This window comes from Siniperca chuatsi, linkage group LG15, assembly GCF_020085105.1.
Source record: "Siniperca chuatsi isolate FFG_IHB_CAS linkage group LG15, ASM2008510v1, whole genome shotgun sequence".
NCBI lineage: Eukaryota > Metazoa > Chordata > Actinopteri > Centrarchiformes > Sinipercidae > Siniperca > Siniperca chuatsi.
In genome coordinates, this window is record NC_058056.1 from 6386797 (window position 1) to 6403012 (window position 16216).

The window sequence follows — 16216 nt, forward strand, 5'->3', positions numbered from 1 at the left end:
TGAGAATAGTCAGATTTCTGAGATTAAAAGTCAGAGTTCTGAGATTAAAGTCAGAATTCTGAGATTAAAGTCAGAATTCTAAGATTAGTCAGAAATCTGATATAAAAGAATAGAATTCTGAGAATAAAGTCAGTACATTTAGAATTCAGAATTCTGAGATTGAGTCAGAATCCTGAGATTAAAGTGAGAATTCTCAGGTTGTCAGAATACTGAGATTCAAGATTAGAATACTGAGAATAGTCAGATTTGTGAGAATAATGTCAGAATTCTGAGATTTAAAGTCAGAAATCTGAAAATAAAGTGAGAATTCTGCGAATTCTAAAAAGGTAAAAAATCTGAGAATACAAATAGTAAATTTGAAGTTAGAATTATGAGATTAAAGATCAGAGTTCTGAGAATAGTCAGAATGTTGAGATTAAAGTGAGAATTCTCAGGTTAAGTCAGAACACTGAGAATAGTCAGATGTCTGAGATGAAAGTGAGAATCCAGAGAATAGTGAGAATCCTGATTAAATGTCAGAATTTTGAGATTAAAGTGAGAATTCTGAGATTAAATGTCAGAGTTCTGAGATTAAAGCGAGAATTCTGAGATTAAAGAGAATTCAAAGATTAGTCAGAATTTTGAGATTAGAGAATTCTCAGGTTGTCAGAATACTGAGAATAGTCAGATGTCTGAGATTAAAGTGAGAATCCTGAGATTAAAGGGAGAATCCTGAGATTAAAGTTCTGAGATCAAAGTGAGAATTCTGAGGTTAAATTAGATTAAAGAATAGTTCTGAGAATAGTCAGATATCTGAGAATAAACTGTATTCCTAGATTAAAATCAGAATTCCGAGGATAGTAAGATTTCTGAGATTAACGGGAGAATTCTGAGTATAGATTTCTGATTAAAGAATAGCATTCTGAGAAAGTAAATTTAGAATTCTGACATTAAAAGTCAGAGTTCTGAGATTGAAGTGAGAATTCTCAGCTTAAAAGTCAGAATACTGAGATTCAGTCAGAATACTGAGAATTCTCATATTTGAGAATCAGTTAAATTCAGATTAAAGTGAGAACAGATTGTCAGAATACTGAGATGAAAGATCAGAATTTTGAGATGAAAGGTCAGAATTCTGAGAATTAAATCAGTAAATTTAAATCAGAATTCTGAGATGAAAGGTCAGAATTCTGAGAATTAAGTCAGAATACTGAGAATACTTTCCAAGATTAAAGGGTTGATTCTGAGATTAAAGTGAGAATTCTTAGATCAAAATCAGAATTCCGAGGACAGATTTCTGAGATTAAAGTTCAGAATTCTGAGAATAAAGTCTAGTCAGAATTCTAAAATGAGATCAGAATTCTGAGAATACAATTAGTAAGTTTAAAGTCAGAATTCTGAGATTAAAAGTCAGAATTCAGGAAATATAGTGAGAATTCTGAGCATGATTTCTGAGATCAAAGTGAGAATTCTGAGATCAAAGTTCAGAGTTCTGAGAATAGTCAGATTTCTGAGATTAAAGGGAGAATTCTGAGATTAGTCAGAATTCTGAAGATATATTTCTGATATTAAAGAATAGAATTTTGAGAATAGTCAGTAAATGTAGTTAGAATTCTGAGATTAAAAGTCAGAGTTCTGAGATTGTTTAAAATTAGAATTCTGAGAATGAAGTCAGAATTCTAAGTTTAAAGTCAGAATTCTGAGAATAGTAAATTTAAAGAGAATTCTGAGATGAAAGGTCAGATTTCTGAGAATTAAGTCAATAAATAAAAATCATTAATTTTTAGAATTCTGAGATGAAAAGTCAGAATTCTGAGATGAAAAGTCAGAATAAGTCAAAATACTGAGAATAGTCAGATTTCTGAGATTAAAGGGATGATTCTGAGATTAGGTTCTGAAACTGAGAATACTGAGGTTAAAAATCTGAATTCTCAGATTAGAAGTTAGACTACCGAGATTAGAGTCAGAATTCTGAGAATAGTCGGATCTATGAGATTGAAGAATTCTGAAATTAAAAGTCTGAGTTCTAAGATTGTTTAAAGTAAGAAATCTGAAAATAAAGTCTGTTTAGTCAGAATCCTGGGAATGATGTCAATAAATTTAAAGTCAGAATTCTGAGATTAAAGGTCAGAATTCTGAGAATAATCAGATTTCTGAGATTAAAGTTAGAATTCTGATTAGTGAGAATTCTGGTTAAAAGTCAGAGTTCTGAGATTAAAGTAAGAATTCTTAGATTAAAATCAGAATTCCGAGCATGGTCAAATTCCTCAGATTAAAGTTCAGAATTCTGAGAACAAAGTCTAGTTAAATTTCTAAAATGAGGTCAGAATTCTGAAAAACACAATTAGTGAGTTTAAAGTCAGAATTATGATATTAAAAGTCAGAATTCTGAGAATAGTCAGATTTATGAGATTAAATGGAGAATTCTGAGATGATAGTCAGAATTCTGAGGATAACCAGATTTCTGATATTAAAGAATAGAATTCTCAGAATAAAGTCAGTAAATTTAGTCAGAATTCTGAGAATTCAGGATGATAAATTTCTGAGAATAGTCAGATTTCTGAGATTAAAGTTAGCATTCTGAGTTTAAAGTCAGATTTCTGAGATTAAAGTGAGAATTCTCAGGTTAAAAATCAGAATTCTCAGATTAAAAGTTAGAATACTGAGATTTAAGTCAGAATTCTGAGAATAGTTGATATTCATGAGATTGAAGTAAGAATTCTGAAATTAAAGATCAGAGTTCTAGATGGTTTATAGGAAGAATTCTGAGAATAAAGTCTGATTGTTAGATTTCTGAAAATTCAGATTGTTTTTAAATTCAGAATTCTGAGAATTAAGTCAATATATTTAGTCAGAATTCTGAGATTAAAGGTCAGAATTCTGAGATTAGTGAGAATTCTCAGATTGTCAGAATTCTCAGATTAATTATCTGAGATTAAAGTGAGAATTCTTTGATAAAAGTCAGAATTCGGAGGATTTTCTGAGATTAAAGAGAGAATTCTGAGATTAAAGTCAGAGCTGATATTAAAGTGAGAATTCTCAAAGGGTATTTCTGATATAAGTCAGAATATTTAAATTCAGAATGCTGATATTTCAGAGTTCTGAGAATAGTCAGATTTTTTAGTTTAAAGATCAAAATTCTGAGAATAGTTATTCAGAATTCTAAAATAAAATCAGAATTATGAGAATAGTATGATTATTCAAAGTGAAATTCTAGAATGAAGTCAGAGATTAAAATGAGAATTCTCATGATTTATGAGGTTAAAAAAGTCAGAATTCTGATATTAAAAGTCAGAATTGTGATTTGTTAGTCAGAATTCTGAGAATGAAGGTCAGAGTTCTGAGATTAAAGTGAGAATTCTCAGATCAAAGCTCGCTTTTCTTAGATTAAAGCGAAAATTCTGATTCAAGAATTCAACTTCTTATTGTGTGTTTAAAGTCAGAAGTCTGAGAATTAAGTCAAAAATCTGAGAATAGAATAGAATTTCTGAGATCAAAGGTCAGAATTCTGACTTTATTCTCAGAGTTGAGACTTTAATCTCAGAATTTTGACTATTCTCAGAATTCTGGCTTTAATCTCAGAATCCTGACTTCTCAGACTTTTAAACATTCACTTTATTCTCAGAATTCTGACTATTCTCAGAATACTGTCTTTAATACCAGATTTCTGAACTTTAATCTGAGATTTCTGACTTCATTCTCAGAATTATGATCTTTAATCTCAGAATTCTGACTTTGTTCTCAGATTTTGAATTCTCAGAACTTCTGATTTAAATTTATTGACTTATTCTCAGAATTCTGTGTGTTTATCCTCTGAGAATTCTCACTTCCATCTTAAATCTCAGATCAAAGTTCAATTCTTTTCTTTGAACTCAATTACATTTTTCACATGTGACTTTTAATCACAGAATTCTAATCCTGATTTCATTCAGTTCTCATATAATCTCAGATCAGGACTTTGAACTCACACATGTGGCCCTAATCCTCATTCGTATATAAGGTCACACATGCAGTCCAGGTTCATAGAGAAATTATTTAGAGTAAAGTAGTTGTCCTCCTGATAACTCCTGAGCTCCATCAGAGCTGTCTAAAAATGTATTTCAGAAGCTAAAGGTGTAATTCTGTTTCCTTTGGAGTGTTTATAACAACAGTTTATATTTTTGTTACTTAAATATTATACCTAGCTAAGTGATTTCTCCTTGTGTTTTTAGTCAGATTATTAGGAAAGCGACAAGAATGCACAATTTTGGTGATTTTTTCTTAAAAATTTCCCCCCTTAGAATCATACCACTGAATGATTTCACTTTCACTATGTACGACTACATTGCCACTTGCCAGTAATTTGGTGCCCCCTGCTATAAACCTAGTTCCCCCCTTGGATATTTGTTCTAGCGCCGACAGGACGTCACTTGCGTGAACATCTGAATTGCGTGTGTTAGTGATCAACTTGTGGCAGAAAGGTGAGAAGGTCGCCGGGCCTCACTGATTACTGTACAAAAACATAACTTTATAACCTCTATTCACTGATTTTGGTGAAACTAGCAATATGGGGCACTGACTGCTTATCAGAGACAATGAGACAAGAATTAGCACAAGATGGTCAAAGATTGTGCAAAGTGTTTGTATGAGGACTGTGAGTAAATTAATTTAAGATTTCAGATTCAAGTTATGTGCCAAATGTATTATAAACCCTAGTGGGTTTATGAATTGTAAATTATGTTGACATGACCTTGTTTGATTTATCTTATAATAAAAATTATTTGAAATGTTTCCAGAAAATATTTTCTGGTTTTCTCTCTGGTGTCCTCCAGCTGCTCTGCCTCAACTCTTGGTGATTTATGGATTTTCCTGGACAGATAGCTTTAATTGTTGCTAAAGTAACTGCTAGCAGCTGCCTAGCTAGCTAGTTAGCTAGCTAGTTAGCTCAGTTAGCTGTGCAGCTAACAGTCCTATTAGCTGACTCTGCCCAGACTGGGAGCTTGGCGCACTGGGGAATGTTGGTGTTGTTTACATTACTAGCACAGGAGCTTTGGGCCACCGGGAGGATGAGGTTTTCAGTCCTGACAGGGAATACAGTACCAAGGTGATTTACAGCGGCTCTGACCAGGACTCTGACATGGCGGGGACAGGAGAGGTGTGACGCGGAAGAGGAGCAAGAGGGAGGTTGGGCATTAGTTAGCTCCCACTTCCGGAGGCCTGAGGAGGGGTTACAGCGGGGTCAGTCCCAGGGTCCCAGGAGCCAAACCCAGCAAGAAAACCACCTCGGTAATGTTACTGTATTTCCTGTCGTCAAACTGGCCTCCATTGGTCTCAGGAGCTGTGTTCGGTCCTGATCCAGTCATGTTTACTGGGAGGCTGCTGAGCCCAGTTCCTTTGCCTCCTCGGCCGGCTCCAGTTCTGGTGCCCATTCTGGTGCTCATTCTGGTGCCCATTCTGGTGCTCAATGCCAGCATTCCCTGCTGGGTCACCCCCGGCCTAAAAATCTCCTCCTCCCGATGGTCCAACGCTAAGGTAAGTAGATATTTAAGGTGTGGTGACTCCGTTTTCATGCCTAGCTACTGGATGATTGACCTGCATGTAGATGTTTGATTGCTGCAGCTGCTGTGTCATTCAAAACACAAACTATTGTCTAATGATGAATGCCACTATTCAACCTAATATCCATGGTCCATGTCTGCTAGATGTTTGGCTGATTTGTAGGAAACTATTCATAAAGTCAGTCGTGTGGATTTTAGGGAGATTACGGGTCATGCACATGCGCAGAACCGCTAAGCAGCACATCTCGATAGATAGAACATATTGACAGAACACCGGTTAAGAAAGTGGCTGGTAAAAAAAATTGAGTGGTTGGTAGATTTTGGAATCCACCAGCCACAGTGGCAAAAAAAGTTAATTTCCAACACTGATAAGAGGACTGAGAGATTTCATTTTCATTTTGACACCAGGAGAGATAAATGCAGCAGACTGGGGGCACTGTTTCACTTATTGCATTTGAATATTGTCCACTGTACAGCAGGTTAAGTCTTTGAAAATGAAACGTCAAATGGAGTTTTCATTTCAAAATTTTAGAAAATTGCATTTTCATTTTGACTTAAATATTGCTTGCATAAATGGAAAATTGTTTATATTTCTTTTTCAAATTTGAATTAACATTTGAATATTGTCCACTGTAGAGCGGGGTACGACTTTGAAAATTAAATGTCAAACAGCTTTTCCATTTTCATTTTAATATGGTCATAGAACACCCATACAAGTATGCGGAAATGAAAATGCAAATTTGATTATTGCATTTTCATTTTCATTTTTACTCAAATAACAGATACATATGTGGAAAATTATAATGCTATTGTGAAATTACATTTTCATTTCCAAGTTTACATAGATACATTTTAATATAGTCCCCTGTACGCTTCCATACATTTACATGCAAAGCAGGGAAGAAATCTGTCACCACCACCCCCGTACCAGATTCTGTGGTCACTCATTAACCATGTAAGCATTGCACTGAATCAGTAATTAAATTTACTGATTAGAATTGGAATACAGGCATGCAATAGGTGTTGTACTTGATGTTGTAATCTATCCCCAGTGCAAAGCTGATATGGCCAAGTGGATGGAATCTTATTTCATAGGGACTTGATCAGATATCAAGGAATACAACTCCTTCCCTATTTTCATGTCCAACTCAGCAACACCTCAAAATATCTATAATGATTCATTCTTCTGATGTGCATAAGATCTGAAAAAAACAGTGTGGCTCTATTAAATCTAATACAATGAACTGCAGAGTGCATTCAATGTGGGAGTCCAGTCTAAAAGCAAAAGGCTTCGTTGAGGCAGAATAATGAGAGCGAGACTGTTATTTAAAGACTGGAGCCATGACAACAGAAGATTACTGCTGGTGAGGAAAATTAGTTGTGCTTTTTTGAGAGAGAAAGAAAAGCGGAGGGGAATATGTTGCTATAATGTTATGCATGACATCAAATAAAGGAGATATGGTTTGGTTCTGTGTTGAGTGCAATGGGTTTGACTGACAGATGCTTTCCTTGCAGGATATGCTGCCTGCATTACTATTTGTTGTGAATACACAAAATGCAGAGGGCTACATGTTCAAATCACATAATGCTATATGGTTTTGAATCTGACAGTTTGGAGTTTTATTCACCCAAAAATGGAAGACACTCAGGCAGAAATATTGCATACTCACAAACTGGTGAGAAGGTCTGACCTCTGGGATCCTAAGAGTCTGCTGCCAAGCAGTGTTGTGTTTATGTGCTTTTACTTGATTATTTCAGAAATAATCTCCGTCCATACTAACACGCCTGAAAACACATATCCCATGACCATTCATTGTCTACTCTGCGGTTGGTAGCTTAGTTGCAGAAAATAATATGAATGAAGAACAGCAATGGCAAAGACTAAGACCAGAGATTTCTTTGCTTGGACTGTTGACGATTGAAAGTGACACGACCATAAGGCCGTCAACGCAGCAGAAAACATAGATTGGGAGTCATCATCATTGGGAGCATTATTCATCGCCAGAGGAAGCCATGGCAATGGGAAAGGAGTACCCACACAAGAAGGATGAAATCACAAAAGGTATGCAGGCCTAGCTATAATATTTTGGCTTGATACACTTGACACGTCATGACTGATAAGACCCAATCGGGAAGCGAACGTGGGTGTCATAATTTTTAAAAGTCTCCAGATTCCACCTGTCCAGACTAAAAAGCAATCCTGCGAGTTTTCAAACTAAAACGGGGTCAGCAGCATTTTCCAAAGTCCTCGTTTTAGGGGTTCGAAAATGCTGGAGTAGTGTGGACGCTAGGTGTAAATGTAGCAAAAGTGATGCATTTTAAAACATAAACGTATTGTGTAAGTGAGAAGTGTTTTTGGGGCCCAAAGCAGAAATTGTTCTGGGACCCCCTGGTGACCACCAGGTTGTAAGTAGCCTCTTAGTTCACTTAAACCTGTATTAGCAGATTTTTTGGCCACTTGGGGGTAGCGTAACACAACACTGACACATGTGTTAGCAAACAGTTGCCTGCTTACACATCCGGCAGACACACAACATTATCATTTATTTGCAGTCATGTTTCTGGCCACCTGATGAATGTAAGTCCAATATTCACTCTCCTTTATCTCTGTTTTGGTCTTCACGAACCTCTGACAAAAATATCCAGCTCTTTAGATTCTAAATTCTCCATTATGTTCAGAAGCTAGTCGCTAACTATGTCTATCTGCTGTTTGGTGCTGGACAGGTAGCATACAGTGGGTTTATTAGGGTTTTTTTGCTGAAAACAGCTGCCTGCTGCAACAATGAGCTAAAAGATGGTAAAATGCTCCATAGAGCTGAGGGGAATTGCTGAGTCGGGTGATAATTCTGTGTGGGTTCATCACACCAAGCAACACCTTTACCTGTAGTCATTTTTCAATTGTTAATATGAAAATATTGATTTGTGCAGCTGGAATATGCCACATAGTCTTGTTTTAGTTGAGTTTTTTTCTTTCATTAGCCTCTTTCTCATCATAATCTTGCTTTGTTTATCTTATTTGAATTGTTTAAAACACGCTTAAATCAGTTTTTTGTTGTAGCTTTAGAAATATGCTGTAACAGTCACATAATATTTTAAACAATATGAAAAATGAAACCTGAATGGCAAATTATACACAAACATAAACTGCTATAGACCTTTTCAAGTTGAAGAATTGTTCGCTGTCAGGTAAGGTTTACAGTCGTTTGAACTCAGTTCCAACTTCCAATTCCAAAATGTGCATGTGTATCCATTTTGATGCTTATATCTGAGCTCATGCACAATAGTCATTTTTATATATACCATACATTTTATAGACCTTTATTTAGTCATTGGATTGTAACAGTCAGTTGTCACTTGTCCTCAGTGTCAATTCCCTTGTCCCTTAACTTTTCTGGTAATGAGTGTCAATATCTTGCAACAAGACAGAGGAGGCCTGATTGCTGCTGTCACTAATATTAAGAACTGGCTCTTGGTGCCTGACTTTCAACAAATTAAACAGAAACCATGGTTGAAGGGTGAAATGTTGACATATCACCCAACAACTCATATCTGCCCTCCCAATCAGCAATACTAAGTTAAAAAAATGTAATATTTAAAGCCCCTATATGTAAAATTCTTATGTGATCATAACATCTTTCAAATTATTCTGAAGTTATTGTTACCATTTTGGTCAACCTTTAGTTATACCTGTTCCTTGCTGTCATATGACACCTGATTTAAATTGAAATTAAATTCAGTATAAAAGTCACCCCCTGTACGATGTGTTGAGTGGCCGTTCTTTTGTGCCCACATGAACATGATATGTGCATGTATTCTGTCATATTTGATGTATTTTTGATATGTGGCTCTAATCAATTTGTTTGGGGTTTTTTCACATGTATTTTATTGGTCTTGTTTTAGGTGCATCACTTCCTATTGCCCTTTTATGAGTGGATTCATTTGTTTTGTCTTGTGCATGTGTGACCAAACTGTTTAGTTTTAGATCAATAAGTTTTTGTTGTAGTAAAATGAGACCACTGCACCTACAAGCTACTCATCATGTGTTAATTATATATTAAAGGAATGAATCTGACAATTCTCTAGAGAGGGTGTGTTCTCTATCCCGACTGTTTTTTTTCTCCTTATCCAAATAAAACACATTTCTTTTCTTTTGTGCTGTAGTCTGGTTTACAATAAATTACCAAAATATATGGCTTTCTTTATCAAAGTACTTGTTGGTCAGTTAAACTAATCCATTTGGCAAGTGAATGCCACATTGACCATAAGTACACATCCTCTGGTTTCTTCAGGTTTCTGCGAACCCAACCCTCAAACTTGTAAGATCTTTATATAATGTGTTAAATCACAGCCTGATTTTGCCTTTAATTACACAACAAACTGCCTGCATTACCCTGTCAGTCACTTCCCTCCAAATGTTAACAAAGTTAAAATATGGTATTTTAAATGCTTATTATATAATTCTATCTTATGTCTTTAATTTTGTTAATTTTTCATGGATTTGTTGGAGGGTTTAAGGGAAAGTTTTTTTGTTGCATTTATATTATATCATATGTTTAGTTAAGGCCTGAAGATTTAATAAGATAAGTGATATATGTGAGAATAATGATTACCTGATTCAATCCTTTGTTTGCTGTTGGTGTTGTGTTTTGTAATATTTTCTTTGTAATATGTAATTTTCATGTACAGAAAAGTCATCCATCACTGATCGTCACTAATAGATTGTTGGAGCAGCTTTGTTGGATCCTTGTGTTTAAATGTGCACCCCACACCACATGTTCTGTAAGCGAAAGCCACCACCATCACAGTATTTTTTTCATGATCAGATCTGAAAACTTTATTAATATATTTTTTTCTAAGCAATCTCTTACACAGGGATTGAAGAATATGCATGATATGCATGTATTTTTGCTTTCCACTGTGATCACATGTTGTTGCCAATTGAGAAGTGTCACTTTCTAATGTGTTTGCCACAGTGCTGCTGCATCAGTGTCCATGTTTCACGAAACCTTGCACAAAAAAGATGCAGTGTGTGAAACTTCAGCTACCTAAACACTAACCTACCTATGCACTTGCCTACACTACAACATTACTACAACCAGTGGGAACTAATTAAAAATGACTAATTATCAGTAACCATTCTTCAATCAAAGGCTATTTACCATGAAATCCTCCTCCAGACACTGTGGGATTATAAGGATCGTGGCAGACCTCTGCTGTGAAGCATCAAAGAACACTGGGGGAAGCCAGGTATTGACAAGGAGGTTTTTATGTCTTTGATGCGTTTGTTTACAGGTTGCCATCGATCAAACATAGTAGGAGAGCCACAGAAATAAATAAATTGTACATTAGTAACATGGATGTTCATGCAGCAGCTGCACATTTGGAGTGAAGATCAGTTTGTCTCTTCTGTTTTTAAAGGTCATTACAGACTTTGGTCAGCAACATATAATTTCAACCTGTGTGTGTCCGTGCCATACAGTAGGAGTGAGACTGAGTCATCAGTCAATGATTGCTGATGCATAACATATGAAGTGCTATATTTGGTTAAACTCATGTCAGTTAATGTCGCTCTCTGTTAATTTCCCTTCATCCTCACACATCCTCTTTCATCCTTCTGAAAATTCCTTCTATTTTTACCTTCAGAGTGCAATACACTTTCTTTCAAAATTTGAAGCTATGAGTGTAAAGTTTTGCATCACTACACACCCTCAAAATATGACAGCACTAACGCTCTATATATCACTGCGTCTGATCGCTGCTCTCTCAGCCAGTGAAGCTGACAGATCATCATCTGAGACGGAGGATGAGGAGGTGGAGGCAGGATGAAGGAGTGAGAAGGAGACAGAGAGAAACAGCGGGTGGGGTGGTGGTGGAGGAAAGAGGGAGGGGTGTGTTTTTGAGTGTTTAGTGTGTGTGGGTGTGTATAGCCTTACTTTGAAGTGTTTTCCCGCTGGGGACGGCAGTTTCTCACAGACCGCTGCCTTGGACCGTGTCACATGCAATGCACAAGCACGGATAAACACAGAAACTTATATGGCAACATGCAGATGAAGACACAGACGGACTGATAAATGTGTATCCACACACACACACAGAGACGCATCTCACAGGATCAACAGTGGCATTCACTCATACAGCAAACACTGAACCTTGCCTTGCAATACAGCTCTGTTTTAGAGGAATAAAATCTAGTTTTTCAGGTATTTTCTGTCATCATCCGTGTGTCGTTTCTATACGAAATGGCTGCAGAAAGACACAATAAAACACTGACTGTGGCTCCTTGGAGAGGCAGTCCATTATGCAGGACTACACACAGGCAGACTCACTTCTGTAAACTCAAATAAATTCACAAAAAGTTGTGGCTTTTTGTCTTGCAAATGTAGTTTAATGCCATTGTTGGAATGTAACTATGTACATTTACTTAAGTACTGTACTTTGAGGTACTTTTACTTGAATATTTTTTTATGCTAATTTATACTTCTCCTTTATACTTCTAAGGGAAATATAGTACTTTTTACTCCACCACATTTATTTGACTGTTTTAGTTACTAGTTATTTTACACATTATGATTTTACACACAAAACATATAATGAGGTTATGATGCACTGTTATAGATTAAACTACCCAACAGTATAGTTAAAATGAACTCCAGCTCGATCAGCTGCAACAGTAAAATGCACACATTAATGCATCAGAAAGAACACAGCATAGTAAAATACTCACAGGGCCAGTACTTCCACTTTTGATACTTAGATAAATTAAATAATACTTACTTTTTCTTGCATTTTCAATGCAGGACTTGTAATGGAGTATTTCTATATAGCAGTATTACTTCTTTTAGCATGCCCTTCACCACTATTTAACTATATCTTTTTGGCAAATGAATGCAATATCAACAAAAAGTACTCAACCTCTTCTGTTTTCAATTTTGAATGACTCAAACTAAAGCAATTTGTGAAAATGTGGCAAGGCTTATAGTGGTCACATGGCTTGCATGCATATAAAAGACAGCTTTTTGGTTTTAATACTACTTTGAAGTGGACGTGAACATGCTGGCATAGACGGAAAATTCAAAACACACACACACACACACACACACTTCACTTTTTGACCTGAGCAAAAATAGTGAATCAGAATATTTGTTCACATCTCTGGAGGAGTGGTTGGCATTGTCAGCAGCTGTTCAACAGTCGCCTGTGGTTAATGTCTGGTTGGGTTAGATGTCTCCTGGACTGAAGTTTAATAAATGAGAACACATTTTGGATTGTTTAAATCAACTTTAGAGTCATCTGATTAAAGAGATTAATCACACACCTGTTTTCTGGAGCCTGCAATTTATGACTCCAATTTAAGGCATTTTTTAAAATGATAGAAGCTGTAAGTCCACCCACACTGGTCCCATCTAAGTCCCTATCTGATACATTTACCACCAAAACATTGAAACCTGATTATATTAAATATTAACTAGATTAAACTTGATTTGTACTGTCCTTCAAAAGACATTCTTGTTGTTTTTATTTATATTGTTGATATATAAAGTGCCACCGTGTACATGACTTAGCAGGTTACTGATGCTTTATTAATTCTCTATGCACATTTGAATGTACAAGTTATTTTCATGCACAACATTTAATTCTATAATAACAACAGCCTTCACAATAACAAGGGTTTATGGATGCAGCAACAAAAACAACACAGCTGTGTAAAGACAACATCTCTGTTATGGTGCAATGTACAGGTGTTACTGCATGGAGCTGCCCCAATGTGTCTGCAGGTCCATAAAAAAGACTCAATGTCTAAATGTCAAGGTCTTGCCATACCGAATTTTGTAAATTAACTTAATCTAGCTTTAGATGTTTGGAATTTTGTTTTGGTGCATTAGATTTGGACATGAGACTTTTTGATTTTCACATTTACTTCAATGAAATGTCCCTCATGTTTCAGTCTCAGGCAGTAAAAGGTCTTTTTGAAAAACGTCTTTATTTGCTCAAGCTTTTGTTGAGCCACAGTCTTAATGTCTTAATTTCTGCTTTTTCTGCGCGCGTCCCTGCCAGATTTCAGCTCCATCAGCTCGACTTCGTGCTTCGCCGCAGTCTCCAGCACTTTCTGCTTATTATAGAAGACCACAAAGTTATTTATGATGGGGTGGATGGGCAAGGCGATGGCTATCACCCCACACAGAAAGCTCACGGCTGCATTGCACTTGCCGAGCGTGGTTTTAGGGTAGATGTCTCCGTAGCCCACGGTGGTCATGGTGATGATGGCCCACCAGAAAGACTGCGGGATGCTCCTGAAAAGGGTCTCCGGGTGGCTTTGCTCCATGGTGTAGGCCAGCGCTGAGAACACAAAGATCCCCACGCCCATGTACATGAGGAGCAGCCCCAGCTCTTTGAGGCTCCTCTTGAGCGCGTAGGTCAGAGTCTGCAGCCCGGAGGAGTGGCGCGCCAGCTTGAAAATACGCGCGATACGCATGATGCGGAGCGCCTGGACAGCCTGTTGGACGTTAGCCAGCTCCATCATGGATGAGGTGCCGAAGTGGGTGAGGGACAGGACCACGTAAAAAGGCATGATGGCCATAAAGTCTATGACGTTCATGATGGAGAGCGCAAAGTGTAGCTTGTTCGGAGAGGAGGAGAGACGCAGTAAGTACTCCGCGGTGAACCATGACATGCAGACGGTCTCGATCGCCTCCAGGGTCGGGTGCTCCACCAGTTTTCCTTTGGCGTCTGTCACCTGGAGCTCCGGGATGGTCCCCACGCACATCACCACTGCCGAGACCAGGATAGAGAGGAAGGATGCGATGGCAATGATGCGCGCCGGCAGGGAGGAACTCGGCTTCTCCATCAGTCTCCACAGGGACCTCTGGCACCGCTGGGTGCGCGTAATGCACTGATCCACCTCCAGATCCTCCAGAATGACTTTCACTTTGTTTGCAATCTCTTTCAGCTCCTCCTCCTTCTCACATAGGTAACTTTTACAGCATTCATCTAAAACACTTTGGTCTATTTTCCAGAACTCCATCTCCTTGATGAAACAGATGGGGCAAATGCCGCGTTTGATGTGAATTTCATCGAAGTAGTAAACGTCGATGATGCACTTGAAGGCATCAGGATCTCGGTCAAAATAAAACTCTTTTCTGCCCGGATCGAAGTCATCGCAAAGGGACGAGATAACTTCATAATTCTGAGTTGAGCAGTTCAACAACTCCGCCAGTCTGCTCTCCGGGTAGCGGTTCAAAACATCCCCAAAAAGCACCACTCGGACTCCGCCAATGTTCACTGCAATCTCCCCCTCGGCACACAGACCAGTTCTATATTTTGGCTTCGGAATTGTCCACATTTTACTAAATGTTTGACTGAATAGATATTAATCCTATAATGCAAAAGTAAAGCGTTCTAACCAGAATCAATGTCCATCATTTCGGCGCGTAAATGTTTCCTCTCCAGACTGTTTCATGCACTGAATGGCACAGCTTGAGCGGCAAGCTTTTCCTAACACATCCCACCTCTCTCTCTCTCTCTCTCTCTCTCTCTCTCTCTCTCTCTCACACACACACACACACACACACAGAGAGAGGGGACAACCGCAACAACCACTAGCAGGTCTTTCTTCGCATGTCTAGGAGATGCAATATGTAGCTTGTTTGGAGGTTGTAAAGACAATTCAGTTAATAATTAAAAGAGCAACATTAATCAGCGCTGCACAATATAATACAGACAAACTCTGACTCATTTCCCCCAGTGGTTATAGCCCTATTGTCCGTTTCAAATTTAGAAGGTGAATGCCACATTTTGTATTATGGAGAGCCATTAATTACACTGTTGCTAATATCCAATGGAAATCTTCCAACATCAAAGCTATTGGTTGAGCAGTTATCATTTATGATAACAGAGATAAATGCTGTGAAAATGTATGCTGCACAGACCACAGATATAGCACACTCATCTTTGATCATGTACTGTATAGCATTCAGTGTTGGAAAGTAACCTGCCTTTAGGCCTACTAAACAATTTTGAGGCACTGGTAGTCTTAACACTGCTACTCAACTACATTTCACAGGGAAGTGTCCTACTTTTACTGTATCTGACAGCAAGTTACTGGTTAGTTTTCAGATTAAGATTTTACATAATCTTACTCTTTTTGGGGTGTGACCCCTTACAAAAAAAACCAAAACATTGGGGCCCATTGTCACATTTCAGATATCTAGGAGTTGTTAGAAGTTAACCCAATGAGAGATTCCCCCTCTAAACTTCTCCCATGATTTCATTTAAATAAAACTTTGAGGCCCAAAAATTTGTGAGGCACATTTTTCAACCGATGACTAACTAACTAAAGTAGCCTCGATCTGCTAGCCTCAAGCAGAGATGAGGAGCGGGCTACAGAGGTCTGCTAAACTCACTTATTTCTAACTCCACAGCCCCAGATTTGTTCTACTGTTTTGAACTTGTAGTCTTCAGCCCCAACCGATGCTGACTCAAGTGACATCACCTGAGGCAATTTATCAGATTTCACACAGCTCCCTCTGGAGCCACATATGCAGTAGTACTTCCCCAGACCTGTAAACATACTTTGATGTGTAAAAATTGGTGAAGTTCACCTTTAAAACTAGCTCCACCTTGACTAGCTACGACAGTGAAATTCTACTTATGATGCATCAGTATTAACAATTTATTATTAATATAATATATAATAATATGTCAGT

At 37.5% G+C, this 16216-nt stretch overlaps 1 protein-coding gene across 1 annotated transcript; it reads right to left on the reverse strand.

Moving 5' to 3' along the window:
- Positions 1 to 13074: 13074 nt before the first annotated feature.
- On the reverse strand, positions 13075 to 15408 carry kcnf1b (potassium voltage-gated channel, subfamily F, member 1b). The gene has a single exon (XM_044165920.1). The coding sequence runs from the start codon at positions 14851 to 14853 to the stop codon at positions 13534 to 13536; it is 1320 nt and encodes a 439-aa protein (XP_044021855.1). The 5' UTR covers positions 14854 to 15408; the 3' UTR covers positions 13075 to 13533.
- Positions 15409 to 16216: the final 808 nt, after the last annotated feature.

Excerpts from the sequence above, each read along its gene's own strand:
- kcnf1b (XM_044165920.1), bottom strand. The coding sequence starts at position 14,853 with ATGTGGACAATTCCGAAGCCAAAATATAGAACTGGTCTGTGTGCCGAG.